Source organism: Heloderma suspectum, chromosome 17, assembly GCF_057233095.1.
Source record: "Heloderma suspectum isolate Gila_16-S chromosome 17, 16-S_ref, whole genome shotgun sequence".
NCBI lineage: Eukaryota > Metazoa > Chordata > Lepidosauria > Squamata > Helodermatidae > Heloderma > Heloderma suspectum.
This window is the reverse complement of record NC_139474.1, coordinates 3,751,579-3,770,334: the sequence shown is the minus strand read 5'-3', so window position 1 is coordinate 3,770,334 and position 18,756 is coordinate 3,751,579. Positions and strand designations below refer to the sequence as shown.

The window sequence follows — 18,756 nt, the reverse complement described above, 5'->3', positions numbered from 1 at the left end:
GTTTAGTCCTGGACTGCTTGAAAGGAGCAGGGAATGGCAAATTCCTTTCTCTGCCCGAGACCCTGGAGAGCTCAAAAGAAAATATGGGGCTCTGTGGCTAAAAAGCCTGACCTGGGAGAAGGGGGCTTCCTCTGTTCTGTGCCTCATTGGTAAAGGACATGCTTTGCGTGCACAAGGTCGCAGATTCCGTCCCTGGCACCTGGAGCAATTAAAAGGAACAGCCAGGAAGTAATGCCAATCAGAATACCGGGCTAGGTGGCCACAAGTCTGACCCAGTATAAGGCAGCCTCCTCTGTTCCCGAAGAGCACATCCTCTTGTACAGGACTTGTGCAGGATAATTTCTCTGGCAAGGTCCTCTGCCAGCCCATTTCCTTGCCTTCCCCAAAACATAGCCTTAGTAATAGTGCAGCTATTTGAAAAGCTGTATCACTGCAGGAGAAGAGATCATGCAAAAAATAAGCAGCTGATCTGGTTTTATTTTGTCCAGAGTTGTCGTTTCCAGGCTGCAGCAGAAATGAGGGGGCCTGCAATAATTAATACAGAATATTAAAGACACCAAGGGATTAAGTTGTTCTTTATTGGTCACAAACACAAACACAATGCCCAGTTTTGAGGTATCCGCTGCAGAGAGCTTCCGCAGGGCCTCCTCCATCTCATCTACCTGCCCAGCATGATGCATGAACAGGAGCAAGAGAGAGTGTCCCCATGTACCTTCATGGCCTGGCGCCGCCCTCGCTGTGCTACCCGCGCTCGCAGATGACCTCAATGACGCTCTGCTCCATGGGCACGGGGTCGAGGCACCGGTGGGCTGTGCTGCCCACGATCTCGTCCAACAAGAAATGCACCAGGTTCTCGTCAGAAACAAAACGCCACAGGTAGAGCTGCAGGTAGTAGCAGTCCACCTGGATTTGCTGGAGGCCGAAGCGCCCAAAGGTGCGCAGGCGGACACACTCCAAGAAAGTCTTCAGGCTGATCTTGATGATGCCGGTCAGCACGGAGACCTGGGAGGAAGAGGAGGGGGAAAATAAAGATCCCCAAAGCAGCAAAGCTAACATACACAAAGAGGCCTCCAAAATCCAGATACGGGATTTCCCAAGAACTCTTGATGTTTTCACACTTGGTATGAAATGCTTTAGGAACACCAGAAGCTGCCATATACTGAGCCAGGCCCTTGGTCCCTGATCCAGTGTTGTCAACACGGACTGGCAGCAGTGGCTCTCCAGGGTTTCAGGCAGGATTTCTTTCCTAGCCCTACCTGGAGATGCCGGGGATTGAACCTGGGACTCAGGCGCACTTACAGCCACTGATTTCAGTGGGCTTACGTGCATGTTACTTTGCACTGGCTTGTGGCCTCTGCGTTCCATTTTTTAAACCTCTGAAATTTTAAAACAGAGAAAAATAAAGTCATAACACAGAATAAAACCCCTAATATACAAGAGAAAAGAGGCTAGCGTAGATGGTCCTGCTGGCTGAGCTGTGAATATTGCCAAATCATCCTGCATTGTCCTCCCTAAATAGCTTAATCACAGATGGGTATCAAGAGCTTCTCCATAAAAGCCAAACCACTTCCTTCTTGCTGATCGTTCATACAGACATTGCCAAACTTTGCGCACGTCCTGAAGGGGGTGGGGGCAGCTCGTGAAGTCTGTCCAGGGCATGGAGGGGCCTGGCTACAAGTTCTGCCTCTGGACGCCATGAAGAATCTGAGTTTTTTGGCGAGGGAAGGAACGGGTAGGACCTCCTTGAGCCAATACGCTTTGACAATGTGATCGAGAAGGCAAAGAGCAAAAATTAAGGTTCCTGCCCAATTAGGAAAATCATAGTTTGGTTGTATGTGGCTTAGTTGATTCAGCTGAGATCAACTGGTTAAATCTGTGTGAATTTACAGAAGAAAAACAATAATTCTACAAGGGGAAATACTGTAATTCTTTGGCTTTGACATGCCGCACACATGTTGCAGGAAACAGGCATTCCCTGTTCTCTCCTGTACAGTACAAAATGCCAGCACCAGTTTTTAGAAGAACTCATACTGAAAATAATTCACTTTTAACCTGCCGCCTGATTAGCTGCTCTTAGCCATCAAACTTGTTATTTCAAATGAGCTTTGGCTATTGGGTGGTATAGAAATGAAATAAATAAATGGGTTGATTAATCAGCTAAATAATGCAGCTGCAGTAAAAAACTAGTAATAATGTAATAAACGAATTAGCCATCCTTTAATAGCAACTCCCCGAATCGGTTGCCTGCACAACTGTGCCTCTCTTCTTAGTGGCTTCTGTATCCCCAAGATTCAGACCCTGTCAAAGAAGGCATGCACTCCGAGTTCCCTGGCCTTGGGGAGCACAACGGAGATGGACTTTAAGGATCCATTTTGTCATCCTCTTCCTCACCTTGTTGAACTCCACAGGGCTGAAGATATCAATGCGCTCTGAGAAAAGCTTCTGGATATTGCTCAGCAGGTTGGTATCCATGGGGGCACTAGGGTGCAAGGGAGACTAGATTAGATTAGGGTGGAATATGGCCACTCGCTTGGTTGACTGCATGACTAGGGCTCACAACCTGGAAACCAAGTAAAGAAGCTCTTATAAACTGGATACTTTCCTGTCTTCTGGGACTTAGACATGCCAGAAAATAACTAAACGGCAGGCTAGCACCAATCATTGTGGACTAGCAACTCTCACAGACAGATTTGCAAGGCTGCATTACCCACAAAACATTTTAACTTAGGGATGATTTTCAAGGTTGTCCTCCTTGTGAGAAGGCGTCCAGACAGAGCTGCGCAGTGACGCTCCGTGCACTGGGATGCAGCCTTTGAAAATGCCTTATCGTATGCTTCTTCTTCCCCTCCATGTGCTGCCTTCCTATGCCAGTGCCATGGCAAAACATGTGGGAAATGGTTTCCAACTTCATTTGTTATAATCATTATACTGAGGTCGACTGAACTGAAGGCAGCTAACCAAAGAAATATAAATCACACATGGGTTGGGGCAAGGGCCTTTGCTTTTCCCCTCTCCTGAAGAACTGCTGATCACTGAGTTGCTGCACGGGTGAGAAACCTCAGGCCCACAGGCCAAACCTGCCTAGGGTCTTAATCTAGCCCCCTGGGGCCCCTATGATGCCCCCTTCTCCTGGCCTCACCTCCTTCTCCCAAGCACCCATTGTTTGGTGATCTCCTGGCCTTCGTGCAGTTTTCCCCATGTTCTCAAAGGCTGAGATGGCTCTCCTAAGGCTCAGTTACTGGCGGTAAGAACTTTAGGCTAAGATACGCTGGTCTGTGTGGCCCCACCCCTTTTGCCTTGGGCCACACCCAGCGCTGGAACTTCTCCAACACTGAATTTGGTCCAGCTCACCTGGGCGTGTAGCTGGGTGCATAACGACTCTGCTGCCGGGAGCTGCTGTACACGGAGAAGGTTCTTTTGCTGGAGTCACTGCTCTGGGCTTTACGCACACCTTCCTCGTACAGAAGCCCAACCTGTGCAAGGAGGTAACGTCAGGGAGAAAGGGGGGTTATTGGCACAATGAGAAAGCTGCATCTCAATCCCGTTAGAGAGGAAATTGTCCCAGCCCCAGTTCTAAAAAGACAGCTGCTGCACTTCCTTGAAGCCTCACTCTTTGATCCTGGAAATGTCGTTTGGCCGTGATCCTTCGGGCAGCAGAGGATGGAACTCTGTACAAGCTCCAAGACAGCACACTCTGAGCACGCTCACAGATTCACTGCTGTGGTGGAGGCAACGAAAAGATGAAAAAAAAAAAATGAAGCCCAAAACACAGCAGGCTCCGTTCACAGCGTGATGTAGGAACACAACAGAATGTGTTTCCAGCTCGGATGCTTTTTAGCAGAGAGAAACGTCTGGTGTTACAAGTCCTTTCCAAAGACAGCTCGTGGCAAGAAATATCAGAGCAGGTACGAGGTGCCTCCCTCTCACCACTGAGTGACCACATCCTGTCTGCACGCCTGGGTTTGGGGCTAGAGGGGGAGGCTTCCAAGCAGATCTAAGCCCCAACATCTTCAGGGGTGCAGACCCTCAAGCTCGGGGGCCAAATCTGGCCCTCCTGGGGTCGGAATCTGGCCCTCTGGGGTTCCATGCCCTCTTCCTCTCCCCTTCAATCATTTGGCGGTTTCCTGGCTCTTGTACAGTTTTCTCCCTGTTCTAAAAGGTTGAAATGCTTCTTCTAACGCTTACATACTGGCAGTAAGAGCTTTACATTACACTATGCAGGTATGTTTGTGTTTTGGCCCCACCCTTTTTTGCCTTTGACCCTGCCTACCCCTGGAATGTGACCCACGACAGCGCCTCCAAAATGGAATCCACCCCTCAGGCTGAAAGAGGGTCTGCACCCTGCACCAGGGCAGCTTCAGCCAATAGCTTCTAACCTGCTCCCCCTTCCAAAGGAGGGACTAGTTTACCCCACACCTATCCTGCAACACAGATGATCAGCCCCTTGGTTCCAACTGCTCTCCTGCATGGGGTGCCCCCAGCCCCACAGCCAACCTTTTCAGTTACAGGAAAGACTTTGCTGTGGCCTGGCTGCTTGTAAGCCCTACCACCTGCCCCGCTCACCTGCACATCAATAGACGTGGCGTCCTCCACCACACGCTTCATGACGGCACGGACGTTGCGTGGCTCGATGGTGGTGATCCAGTCGCGTGTCTCCACACTCTTGCGCAGCATCTGTGAGATGATCAGGCCCTGCACCTTCACGTAATGGTTCAGCAGCTTCTGGGCGGCTTCGCGGGCCTCACTGCACAGCCCCGTGACGGGGGTCACAGGAGAGTGGTCCTGGTGGAAAGGGAAGTCAGGACAAGGAACAAGCAAGTGGGCACTTCAGAACGTTCAGAGGGCTTTACATTAGTTATCCTTACAACAATCCTTTAAGGTAGGCCAGGGCTATCATCACTTCTCAAAAGGGGGAGGGGGTGGAAGATGAGAAGGCAGAGAGAACGTAATCTCTCTGCCTTCCCAACAAGTTCCTGGCAGAGGTGGGATCTGAGTCAGTGCTTTCCTGGCTCACAGCTCATGCTGTTAATTACTCTGCCATGCCAGTTCTGATTAGATTGTATCTGAAGATGTTTTGCTGATCTTCGAATGGCTGGAGATGTGTATGCCTCTTTGAACCACATTTGGAGAAGTGGAATAATAACAGTAACAACAACATTTGCTTATTTATTTTTTTTAAATGGGGTGATGGAGAGGCAGCGGGTCTACCCTAAATTCAAAGAGCAAGGTTTTACTGAAAGCAGACTGATGCAGCCATAAAGTCAATAGTGTTGAGGACTAGCTTCATAAGCAGAGTTTAAGCATGGCATGCATAGGATTGCATTCTTAGACTCTCAAACCAGGCAGAGCTGGCATGTTTATGTTCACAATGTTAATATTCCAAACACAACAAAACCCCACTTTGACCTGTGTGTAGTAAATGGAATGTATTCTACACAAGGCGAATTCAGACCTGGGGTGGGAGGAAGAGAACCCCATCTCCCTCCTGGACCCTTCCCCATGGGGCAATGTGCTCTACTGAAAAACAGCCCTCCAGAAGACTGGAGTGAGCGGATTGGGGCTTTTCCCTGGGGCTCCCCCCAAGCCGAGGAGGAGGAAATGAGTATCGCTTGATATCACGCAACGGCCCTGTGAGTTACGCAGTGCAGCTCCCAAATACTGCAATAAGGAAACGAAGCAGCTCTTTGTCCAGTACACAGATTGCACAAATGCTACAATGTGTACCATTCTTGCTTATTATTTTTTAAAATAAGCTCTTTATGGAGGTTGCACAATGCTTAAGGGTTTTCTTCTTCTTTTGGTGAATGGCAATGGCTTCTTAAATAAACAAGGAGGAAAAGACTTTTGTGTTGCATTTCTGGTTCTGACTGGCTTTGAGCTTTCAGGAATAGGGCAGGCTCAAGAATCCCAACCCAAACAACACCGCTGGATCCCTCATGGCTTTTGGAGTGGCTGGAGCATGGAAATGGGGGATTCATTCTTGGCTCTCATCTTTAGCTCCTACCCAAGACAGCTCATTCAGATCCCATCCATCTCACAAGTTTTAAAAGAGTGTCACTTACTGCCTGCCTGCTTCTGAGCCCAATTTGAAGTGCTGGTGCTTACTTTTAAAAACCTATGGGCGCAACCCTATCGACTGTACCCTCAATGCTCATAGGCCTCTGCTCTGCCTTTCAGCTAAACAGGCGTTTTCACCCATCCACGTTCGGCATCTCGGAACAGGAGGGAAGGAGGCAAGAGAGGCCTCGGGTGCCGCGTAAGCCTGCCTCTCCATGCCAGCTGGGAAAGAGCGGGGAGTGCGGATTCCTGGGTCTGAGGATGGACCGCTGTTTCCGACTTTGGATCCAGGACGCTGAAGTACTGTATAGCCCCCCCAGGCGCTAAATAGGGGCCATAGGATTGCTCCCTAAACGACTTGGAGCACCTGCTTCCATATCAACCTGCCCATACATGTAGGTCGCTTGCTGAGACCTTTTCCCATGTACCTTCCTTGACAGTAGTGTAATGGGTAGTAACTACTTATTTATAGTTATTTATTACATTTTTATTCTGCCCATTAGCTGAAGCTCTCTCGAGGGCGAAACTAGAGGGGGGGCATTTTTGGCTGTGGCGCTCTGACTATAGCAGGGTGCTGAACCTCTTTCAGCCTGTGGGGCGAATTCCATTTTGGAGAAGTTTGTGGGGCTGTATTCCAGTGGTGGGAGGGGCAGAAAAGTCCCATTGTTGTCAACTCATAGCAGGAAGCCGTTACTGCTGGACATGGCCTCCACCCCGTCCTTCTGTTTTATGATGTTGTTAGTGTGATGGTCGTGGTCTCTTTTGTTAGGTCGGGCTCTTTCCCTTACTCCTATCTAGAGATGATGGGGATTGAACCTAGGACCTTCTACATGCAAAGCAGGTGCCCTGCCACTGAGGTATGGCACTTTCCCTGACTTCAGAGGCAAGGGCCAGATGTCATAACTTCACAGAATTACACCATCTATTGTACAGGACTTAGCACACGAGTGGCACTAAGCTGGAGAATCCTAGAGTTGGAAGAGGCTGAAGGTCATCGACACCCACCCACACCCAAAACCTGAACCACCCAGTTCACAGTGTGCCACAAGCAAAGAGCAGAGGGGCCGCATCGACACGTAGCAAAGGAGAACAGGGAGAAGCGTGCAGTACCACTGCTCCGCTTACATGTATCCTCACAGGGTCTGACACAGGAAGCTGTCGGGTCAGAGCTTTGGTCCATCTAGCCCAGTACTGTCTATACTGACTGGCAACAACTCTCCATGGTCTCTGTCAGGAGTCTTGCCCAGTCCTACCCAGAGATGCCAGGGAAACTCCTGGGAATTGTATTTTTGGAGGGGCCGTGGTGTGTCGCCCCTGCAGTGGGCATTGAACTCTTAGGTTAGACTGATACATCAGACTCAAAGGTTTACTTTCAAGGAGTACTTTATTGGGTAACTTACCGCACACAGGCGTACCCAGTGGTGAGATCAGACAGCTTCTCTGAACCCCGAGCCATTGGGTCAAGTGGGTTTTATACCATACATGTCCGCAATAAGGCAGCATGAAACTAGCAAGCACCCTGAGCGTTCGTTCCCAGTGTAGGCTAGAAGTGTTTGCTTCTCAAGCACAGCCACCTGTAAACAAGCTTCGCTTCCCAGGCAGAGTGCTTGATAACATGCTCACTCATTAGTATGGAGTGTGCTAGGCCACACTATCGGCCCTTTGAATCACCTTCACATGCTCAGAGGCTTACTAGAAAGGGAAGTGCACCAATAATGAACTTAAGCAAGCATTATGGATCTCTAGGCCCCTCTAACACTACGAATGAGTTGGCTACACTCCTGGGGCCAATACATGTGGCCCAGTGGCAGAACCCCTGCTTTGCATGCAGAAGATCCCAGGTTCAATCTGCAGCATCTCCAGGTAGGCTAGCAAGGAATCCTGCCTAAAAACCTGGAGTGCTGCTGGCCCAATATTGGGCTAGATGGACCAAGCGTCTGACTCAGTATAAGGCAGCTTCCTATGTCCATCTTATGATTCTACTGGGTTTTTTATTTCTTAAATTCCATGAGATGGCCATGGAAATATTGTTATTGAAGGGCAGCATGTTTATTTATTTATATTTGTTTATTACATTTCTATACTGCCCAATAACTGAAGCTCTCTGGGCGGTTGCATATACATTCAACAAACTTCCACAGCCATAAGGGTTAGAAACTTCTTTTTATACATACTAATAAGGGGGTGGGTAGGAAGAACGGAAGCTGAAATTGTGAATCCTGTGCCCAGCATTGCAGCCCATACTTTGCATTAGACAGAACTGCTTATCCTGGTTACAAGGAAGTCAGTTCTGAGCAGACCAGAACTGGAAGGAGACCAGAGCCCTTCCCCAGGCAAACACTCGGTGGTTTCACCTCCCCAGACTGGGGCATCTCCCCGCTTGCACGATATATATACCTGCACCAGGAACTGTTCATCGGTCAGTGTGAGGATGTAGCTGATGGTGGAGGTCTCGTAATCCAGACAAAGGCGAGAAAGGAGCAGGAGCAGCGCAGGCGGCGTGGACCCGCCCTTGTCCCCCGTGCTCTCGCAGAACTGCCGTGCCGTCTGGCAGATCGACATGATGAAGCTGACGATGAGGCCTTCGCGGACGCCCTGGCTGCAGAACTCACCCTGGGGAAAAAAGCAAGGGCACGTCAGCCACATCACAGCAGAAGCCTGGGAGCCCATTTTTAAACTGGAGGCATATTTGGAACGGAGCAAGAATTCAAGGGCCAGCACCTTCGCCTGTGCCTTGGCTCAGGTGGAAGTGTAGCGCGGGCGTCAAACCTAGGAATGGGCCCACACCCCAGCGGTGACGACAGCCCCCTGGACCTGCTCCTCCTCTTCCCCCTTGCAACCTGCTTGCTCACCTGCCTCTCGCGCTGGCCCAGGCAACGGTGTCAGGAGGAGGAGGAGCAAATGTCCCTGCCCGCTTGCTCACAGGCTCTCAGCCTGCCAAGCGAGCAAGGATGAGAAGGAGAATGAGGAGCAGTTGCAGCTGGTGACAAGGGCAGCGAGCAGGCAGAAGGGTGCCTTGTCCAAGGGCCCTCAAAAACCTGGAGCCGGCGCTGCAGGAGTGAGCCGGCAGGATGAGCCAAAGGGTCCTTCAACCCTTTCTTCGCCAGTGGGAGGAGTAACAGAGGCTCTGCCAGAATTCTGTCCTTCTGTCCCTCAACTGCTGACTTCGACAAATAAGCCAAGCAGGAGTGAGCCACTGGGATGCCTCATCAAGGGGAGGATTCTGGCAAAACTCCTCTTACTCTGGGGAAGAAGGGGTTAAAGAACATAGGAAGAGCCCTGCTGGATCAGACCGAGGGTCCATCCAATCCAGCATTCTGTTCACACGGTGGCCAACCCGCTGTCAACCAGGAACCCACAAGCAGGGCACGAGTGCGGCAGCACCCTCCCACCCATGTTCCCCAGAAACTGGTGTACATAGGCTTGCTGCTTCTGGTACTGGAGGTAGCACAAAGCCATCCAGGCTAGTAGCCACTGATAGCCTTTTCCTCCAGGAATTTGCCCAGTCCCCTTTTAAAGCTATCCAAATTGGTGGCCATTGCTACATCCTGTGGTAGCAAATTCCATAGTTTGACTACGTGCTGTGTGAAGATGTCCTTCCTTTTCTCTGTCCTGAATCTCCCACCCATCAGCTTCGTGGGATGACCCCTTTGGGTTTTACTATTTTGAGAGAGGGAGAAAAATGTCTCCCGATTCACATTCTCCACATCAGGCATAATTTTGTACACCTCTATGTCTCCCCTGACCCTCTTTTCCAAGCTAAACAATCCCAGCTGTTGTAACCTTCCCTCAAGGGGGAGATGCTCCAGCCCCTTGATCATTTTAGCTGCCCTTTTCTGCAATTTTTCCAGCTCTACAATATCTCTTTTTAGGTGTGGTGACCAGAACTGTACACTGTATTCTATGTGTGGCCACACCATAGATTTGTATAAGGGCAGTACGATATTGGCAGTTTTATTCTCAATCCCTTTTCTAATTATGCCTAACATGGAGTTTGCCTTTTTTACGGTGGCAGCACACTGGGCCGGCATTTTCATCAAGCTGTCCACCACAACCCCAAGATCTCTTTCTGGGTCGGTCACTGGCAGCTCAGATCCCATCAGGCTATACTTGAAGTTGGGATTTAAAGAGCCCTTCCCTTGTGCCTGACTTTCTTTCAGAAAAAAAAATCACTTAAGGCGCAATCCTACGCCTGGCTGGGGAATGCTGGGAATTGTAGGACTTTTTCCTTTCTGAACAGGCATAAGATTGTGCCCTTAGACACACAGTAAGAAAGGGGCCCTGAGGACTAGAAATTTCAGGGCCCCATGGGACCAGACTGAGGCCTCAGGCTGCCACCTTCTTATTCTAACGTCAACTGAAGAGGCAGAAGTGTGGCACATGCCTAGCTCTGTCTGGACCCCAGAAGGGAGGCATGATGGAGCGTTTGCCTCACAATCACCCAACTCTATCCCACTGGAGACTCCCCAAAATCAGAGCCCAAGAAGACATTTCTTTTAGGGGTGTTTCTGATGCTGGGGAGTGGGGTGCCATAGCAAAGCTTACAGAGGGGTGGCCTTTATATAATTGGTGTTGTAATAAAGTTTAACCTACGTGCATAAACTTCATTATTTCTTGTTCCTTGTCAGGTGTCTAGGTTGCTGCAGACTATATAATCCAGGGGGCCCCAACCTCTTTGGGTGGGTGGGAACATGAGGAATTCTGAGAGGGGGTCGTGGACACTCTCCCAAAACGGCTGCCATGGAGGGGCTTGCCCATTCAAAAAATGGCTGCCAGGGTGGGCCTGGCCAGTCACAAAACACTCATTTCCCAAAATGCAACTAAAAGAAAAGTAGCTTGCCCAAGAACCTAATTACAAGGCACAGATAGGGTCTGAGCTCCAAAACACAAAACCCCTCTTCTGAACCTTAAAAACAGAGATGGTGCTGGAGGGCAGGACTTTGTTTTGCAGCATGCCAGCCTCCCAGTTAATTTTTTAAAAATCTTATCAAAATTAAAAAATTAAAATCAGGAGAGTCAGGGAGCCCAGCAGGTGCCGAGAGAGAGGTGTCCATGGGAGCGTTGGTGCTCACGGGCACCCCGCTGGAGACCCCAGAACGCACCACACACAGGCGCCCCCTCTCGTTCTACCTTGAAATAAGGCTTGTTGGAGAAAGTGATGTCCTTGGCAGTGAAGAGGTGAACGTAGGTGAGCACCGACTTGATCTGGTTGAGGATGGCGGCCGAGATGGTGCCAAGCAGCTCTGCCAGGTGGGGGCTGTCCTTGCCCATGAGGCGGGGGGCGGCCAGCGACTGCCGCACATCCGTCAGGCAGTCCGCGTAGAAGCTCTGCAGGGCCTGCAGGTACTGGCGGATGCGCTCCTTGGCTGCCCGCACCACTATCTCCGTGCCCTCGGCCGCTGCTCGTGAGGCCGGCAAGAGCTTAGCCAAGGCCTGGAGGCGTCGGTGGAAGCGGTCCAGGGCCCGCACCAGCAGGGAGTTGTCCCCCACGCCCTTCTCCAGCTGGATGCGCCGCTCCACCAGGCCAAAGTAGCGCTCCATCAGGTCATCCACGAAGGCCACCAGCTTGTCGTGGGCCATGCGGCCAATTCTCTGGGCGCCCTCCCGGTTCACGAAGAGCTCTTGGTACGAGGCAATCACCAAGCACATGTTGCTGACAAAGCTGTTGCAGCCGCGGTCGGTGAACTCAAGGATGTCGGTGGCTGGGCTCAGGTGCTGTCCCTCCCCCAGCTCGGCCTCCAGGGCTTGCAGCTCGGCCTCCAGACGGCAGCGGGCATGAGAGAGGAATTCATCGCACAGCTCCTCTGCCGGCTCGCCCAACTGCAGCAGCAGCTCCACGCACTCGGCCAAGTCCTTGGCGCCGGAACCCCCATCCCTGGGGAGAGAGGAGGAAGGGGCCTTAGGGCTTCACTACAGACTTAAAACGGGGGTCACTGATATTACCTCTTACAATTCTATCCAGCTCTTCCTCCAAAGAACCTAGGGCTGAATAAAAGACTCTTCCCCCTCACAATTCTGTCCTCACAGCAAGCCTAACAGACAGAGACTGGCCAAGGCCACCTAGAGAACATCATGGCTGATTCAAACCCAGGACTCATGGTTTGACACTCTAACCCAGCCTTTCCAAACCTTGGGACCCCAGATACTGTTGGACTCCAACTCCCATCCTTCCTGACCACTGGCTAGGGATGATGGGAATTGCAGACTGGCTTGCAATAATCATTCCCTCTCCCCAGGGAACCTTGGGAACTGTAGGCCTTTGAGGGGTCACAGAAGCCATAAGCATTAAGCTGCTATACATCTGGTATAAATACGCAGAGCAGAACCACAGGCCGGCCATACTTATTTGCTGTCTTCCAGCTCACAGCCTCTGTTGCTTCAACTCACAAAAGCCGCCAAATCACAACCCAATTTATAACACTCAAGCCCACGCCCTCAACGCAAACAGGTGTTCCTGTTACCCTACCTGAATTTCTCACGCAGCTTTTGAGCGAGGTCAGCCATAATCTTCTGGCAGTCGTCCTGGATGCCCCGGAAGGAAGGCATGTGCTGGTACTGGTGGAGGATGGAGCGGGCTTTGCTGTAGTACCGAACGGCCTGGCCATATGCCGCCAGCTCCACACACTTGGTCAGGCGGGCCGGAAGTTCAAAAAGGAACTGTAGCTTGCGGAGGAGCGCATGGACACCTGGTGTTGGTGGACAAGCACAGTCAGATCAGGGCATGCAAGATGCTCTGGTGCTTGAAAATCCAAAGGGCATCCTACCACCCCCCAGGAATTAACAGATTCTCCGGGAGATGCTCCACCAACACTACAATCAAGATCTGAGGACCTCCTCCAAGCGCTTCCTCCAAGGGAGGTTTTGAGGATGGCAGCAAGGGACAGATCCTTTTCCGTGGTGGCCCCCCCAATTGTGGAATGCTCTTCCCAGTGAGATCTGCCTGGTGCCAGCACTGTCACATCCTTTCTGTGCCAGGTTAAGATTTTCCTTTACTCCCAGGCATTTGATGGGACTTTTCATGTCAGTGTTCTATCAGACCCTAGTATCTTATTGTACCTATTTTTAAGCTGCTTTTAAAGTTTGTAAGTTAAAGATTTTATATTATGTTTGTATCATGTTGTATTTTGCGCTGTAATTTTTGTGAACCGCCCAGAGAGCTTTGGCTATTGGGCAGCACAGAAACGAAACAAATGAAATGAAAATGAAGTTGAACCAGGAGCTTCCTGCAGCATAGCTTATGTTCTACCACTGAACTAAAAAAGACTACGGACACCTTTCCCTTCCTGGCCACCCCGGTATGAGCTCTGAGGGGCTCCTGGTGCCCTTGTCCCACATGGGCGGCCAGCAGGGAAGGAACACACTTACCTGACAGCTTGGTGATCTGCTCGTGTTGATCCTGCAAGGTGTTGCTGATGCTGGCGCTGAACTCTGTGATCACGGCCATGTTCGCTGCCAGACAGTCCATCTCATCCTCCATCTTCTTGAAGTCATTCTTCATCTTGCGGATTGTGTCTGGAGAGTGGGGGGAAAGGCAGCTGAGAAGGAGTCAGGAGGGCTCGCACCCTCTCCATGGGTGTGGGTTTCACAGCTTATTCTGAGCTTCCTGTGAATGGCCTCAGGCAAGCCCTCCGCCCTCTATGCCTGTCTGTCTCTCTGCCTTGTATTCAACAATCACAATAATTTATTTAAATAATTTATGTACCTCTCTCTTCTACAAAAGGACTCAGAATGGTGGACAACATAATCACAAAAACATAGCATATAAATAAGGGCTGCAGAAACTCTTTCTGCCCAAGGACCAAATTCCATTTTGGAGAAGCTTTCAGGGGCCGCATTCCAGTGGTGGGCAGGGCTGAAGACAAAAGGTGGTGGAGGCAAAGGAGACAGGACCAAATACCAAACCCCGGCATATTTTAGCTTAACAGTCTTACTGCCAGAAACTAAGCCTTAGGAGAGGTGTTTCAACCTTTTAGAATGGAGAAAAAGCTGCCCCAAAGCCAGGAAACCACCAAACAATTGGTGCTTGGGGGAAAGAGGATGGGGCATGGCCTCCTGAGGGACACTGGAGGGCTGGATTGGGACCCAAAGAGGGGCAGATTTGGCTCCAGGGCCTGAGCTTCTACACTCCTAATATACATTTTAAAAAATTAAAATGGGAAGAGCAGAAAAAGGCCCTTTTGGGGATAGAGGGAGGGCACACACAGCCACTGATGGACACTCCTACTGGAATTTGCTACGACAAGATGTGATCACAGCATCTGGCTTACATGTCTTTAAAACAGGATCTGATGCCTTCAGGGGTGGGCAACTTGTAGCCCTCCATCTGTTTCGGCCTGCCGCCCTAGCCAGCACAGCCGATGATGAGGGACAATGAGAGTTCTAGGCCAAAACATCCGGAGTATGACAAGTTGTCCAGCCCTGGACCAGAGTGCTGTCAATGGCTATTAGCTGTGTTCCTTTAAGGAAGCCTCCAGGTTCAGAGGCAGACGTGGGTGGGAGGGAGGGAGAGAAACAAGCATGGCAGGTTACTTTAGTGGCCTGCTCCTTAGCTTCCAAGAAGCCTATGGCTGTCTACCCATGGAAACAAGATGCTGGAGTAAAATCAGCCTTGAGGCCATCCAGTTCAACCCCCCGATCAATGCAGGAAAAGATGGACCCTGAGTCTGATCCAGCAGGATGTGAGGCATGACACACACAAATAAACTTTCCAAGCCATGAAAGTAAAATTCCTAGCAGCATCCCCCACTCAGGCTGCAAACTGGCAAGTCAGCTCAACTGCCCAAAGCCCCCCTCTTCCGACTACCTGTGGCAGAGATGAACTTGTTGTAGTTCTCGTAGACCAGTGTCTGCATATCGCTGTCCAGTGCCCGGATCTGCTTCACCATGTCAGTCTCGCAGTCCATCAGCTGAGCCAGGGGACATTCCTTCCGCAGCTGTCACACAGAAGACACAGGCGGTGAGAGGCGGGCACTGCCAGCAGCAGAACCCACATTGCCCATTCCCCTCTGGTCTGCATCTTGAAAGGCACCCAGCTCAGTAGGGTAGAGCACTTGCTTTGCAGACCAAAGTTCTCAGGTTTAATCCCTGGCAGCTCCAGTTAAAACGGCATCCGGTACCAGGGCTAAGAAAAATTCTGCCAAGAGCCCGGAAAGCTGCCCCAGTCAGAGCAGGTGATTCTGAGCTAGACAGCGGAATGATCTGATGTCAAGATAAGGCAGTTTCATTGGTGGCTGGGCCACAGAAAGGGGAAACGGACATATCATCTTTACGTATGGGGTTTGGGGGTTTGCTATTCTTTAATTTTTTTAAACCCTATTATTTAATTGTACTGGTTTTATAACATTTATTCTGTGGTTTTAACCTGTATCCTGCTCTGAGTCCTCCTGTGAAAAGGCTCTATAGCTTTCTTACATTACTATGGGGAAAAGATTCCAGCTTTCTTACAAACACAGAGGTTATCACTTCAGCAGCTACCTTTGACCAAACTCTCCCTCCCTCCTGCATTTCCATTCCTCGTGACCTCTCCATTCCCTGTCTTGCCCACTTAATATAGGCAATAGGGTGCTGGGGGGTGGGGTGGGGGATGGATGCTGTCACCTTCCCAGTGACAAAGAAACTGCACCTACTTGATTTCGACCAATTGTGCAAAAAAAAACCCCAACCACCCTGAAACAAATGAAGCTGCAACCCTGAGTGGATCAGCGCTTACGACGAAGCATTTTGGGGACAGCTGGGGCAAAGCAGGAAGGGACCCTTTTGTCAGGGTGGATACTGAGCCCACAGAGCCCCAGACTAGTTCTGATTCTGAGGAAGACCAACCTCCCGTGGGGGAGGAGCTCGCTCATCTCTCACAGGCACAGCGGCAGGGAGAGATTCCTCCTGCCTGCACTCCTGAGAGAAATAGTGACCCTGGCAGTGAGAGAGCGCTGGAGGGGGGCTTGCTGGACGCTCGGCGCAGATACAGGGAGCAGCGACAGATGGAGGGTGCCGAAAGGAGGCACTCTGCTTGTTTGGTGCTAAAACAACGGTCGCGTCCTGAGGACCCAAGGGAAAGAGGGAGGACCTCTCCATAGCCCATAAGTTCAGAGTTTTCCTGCTCTTCCCCTTCAAACAGGGACCAACTGTATTACCCGGAGCTTAGGAGTCACTAAGTTGTAAGGGAATAAAGTCTTGGAAAGAATCCAGTTCGTCTGTGCCATGAGTTGGCTATTGGAGGGGCCTTAAAGAGGCAGCTAGGGGGCTCCTGACACCTTTAGCAAGGGCAGGGTCAACAGTATTGCAGCAGAGACCCCCTATGCAAGTGTGGCCTTTTTGGCGTTGGTCCACGGTTGTCAAATGGCTGCAATTTTAGCAGAACAGACAGATTTTCATCCTCCTAACTGGGAAGCTGGGGAAAAACAAAACATGCATAACCAGAAAACAAAGGCATGTTCAGTGCTTTAATATTTTATCTCCTATTTCTGTCGGTTCACTTATTATACTCATATCTGTGTCTTCCTTTAGGAAGCTCAGAGTAGCTTACGTGGAGCTCCTCCCTGTGGTCTGTTTTCCAAGCACTGAGTAGGTCTGCACTTGCTTATCTTTAACATGCTGTAACATCTGATATTCCCAACTCATTCGCTGGGTCAGGATGATGGTAACAGCAATAAATACCTTTTCAGTGACACCTTTGCCACAATCCGCCTTGTTCCCACTGTAACTCAGACAGAACTAAGTCTAAGCACATGCAATGGCTAAGCCCTGCCTCCACTTCCCTTGCCCAAAAAACAAGGGCCGTAGCTCAGTCGTAGAGCCCCTGCTTTGCACGCAGAAAGTCCCAGGTTCAATCCCTGGCATCTCCAGGTAGGGCTAGAAAGAATCCTGCCTGTAACCCTGGAGAGCTGCTGCCAGTCAGTGCTGCCAATATCGGGCTAGATGCACCACAGATCTGACCCAGTATAAGGTAGCTTCCAAGGCCATAACAAATGTGTTCATCTTTAAGGTGCCACAAGCCTCTTTGTTGGTTTTGCTCTCCTTCCTCTGTTTGCCCTGTGTTGAATTTTTTTTATTAAAAACTCTTTGCCCATTATAAAGCAGGATGAGGAAACTTGGCCCTCCAAATGTTGTTGGACTACAACTCCTGTCACCCCTGATGATTGGCCGGGATGGCTGAGGCTAATAGGAGTTGGAATCCAACAGCATCCAGAGGGCCTTGGGAGTTCCCTATTCCTCCTGTAAAGCACTATATGCATTGATGTTGTGATAACAACATTTGTATAGTGCTTTATATAATGTACATTATCTAGCTGTAATCCTTATAGTGACCCTGTAAGTCAGTTTTATTAAAGTAAGTCATATTCCAGGTGAGGGACACCGAGGATGAGAGAGGCTTGCCTAGGGCAAATGAGTTCATGACGGTGGCAAAAACCAGGGACTTCCCAATGGGGAGCCCAGTCACTTGACCACTATATTGCACCAGATCTGGCAAGCTTCAGAGAAGGCATTCTGCACATACTCAGAGACATTCTGTCCTCAAATCCATCATGCTAATATCAGTAGCGAATTCTGTTGGCCACAGAAAACTTCAGGGGCAGCCAAGAAACTTGTGGCACCTTAAAGACTAACCAATTTATTACGGCATAAGCTTTTGTGTACTACAACCACTTTCATCAGAGGCGCAAAGTGTTATCCTGGAACTTATACACAATTGTGCAGAGGGGTCCGGGGGGATTGTAAACAGCGCGGCCAGAGAGAACTGAGATGCATACAGCACAGTCTGTGATCATTTCATTATCTGCGGCCAGCCACAAAACGGATATTTTGTTTGCCCTCCTTTGTACAGGGATGAAAAGCACTTGGTTCATGCTCAGAGGCGCCTCGTCTTTAGATCTACTGAAAAACAGCAGCAGCCCGATGAAAACCACTCCGCACGCATGCCCATCCTCAGGTACCGAAAAACAAACAAAGCCCACAGGCGAGCACGCCAGAACGGCACTCTGCTCATGCTCAGAGTCACTCCTCCCCGCCATGCGTTGGGAATTTGGGGGAAATAAACATTGGGCAAAGCCCCAAGGGGGGGACTGGGCAAAGAGGCAGCCCGCTGGGATGTGGGTCCTTGCTGCGGGGGAGACGTGGGGGAGGGCGCCACTGATGACGCGTCGCCACGGAGACCCCAAGGGGCGGGGCGTTGCCAGGGGGCGTTGCCCGGGGCGGGGCGGGGCGGGGGTGCGCGCCTCACCTTGTTGAGGAAGGCCTCCGGGTCGAAGTGGGGCCCGTTGATGTCGGTGGGGCCGGCCGCCTCCCCCCGGGCCGGGCCCGCCGAGGCCTCCGCCGTCGGGTCCGGGAGCCCGTAGTACAGCTGCAGCATCCCGTGCGGCCTGCGCTTCCCGCCCGGCGGCTCCGGGCCCCGCTCGGCCTGAGGCAAAGACATGAGGCCGCCCCGCCGCCGGGCTGCGGGAGAAGGGGCGGCGCGGCGAGGGCCCCTCACGGCGACGGCGCCGCCGGGGCGGGGCGAAACATCACTTCCGGGAACGAGAACGTTTGGGGAAAGCTGGCCCTCGGGGACCGCCTGTCTCCATGGAAACCGCTCCCCCCACCCGCCTGGTCGAGCCACTTCCGGGAACGATGAGTTTCGTTGAAGCTTTTCCTGGCCGTCAGCGACGCCGCGCAGGAAGTCCTAGACTGGCCGTTCCTTAGAGTTGCACGGAGTCCTAGAGCGGC

At 51.1% G+C, this 18,756-nt stretch overlaps 1 protein-coding gene across 1 annotated transcript; it reads right to left on the bottom strand.

Annotated features, from left to right (window-relative positions):
* Positions 1 to 564: 564 nt before the first annotated feature.
* On the bottom strand, positions 565 to 18,543 carry VPS51 (VPS51 subunit of GARP complex). Its single transcript, XM_084823676.1, has 10 exons — positions 18,275 to 18,543; positions 14,861 to 14,990; positions 13,423 to 13,569; positions 12,524 to 12,743; positions 11,188 to 11,932; positions 8,455 to 8,670; positions 4,564 to 4,782; positions 3,352 to 3,473; positions 2,392 to 2,479; positions 565 to 1,002 (listed from the first exon to the last, which is right to left on the bottom strand). Exons 1-10 carry the CDS (start codon positions 18,464 to 18,466, stop codon positions 742 to 744), a joined length of 2,340 nt encoding a protein of 779 aa, XP_084679802.1. The 5' UTR covers positions 18,467 to 18,543; the 3' UTR covers positions 565 to 741.
* Between the last annotated feature and the right edge of the window lie 213 nt (positions 18,544 to 18,756).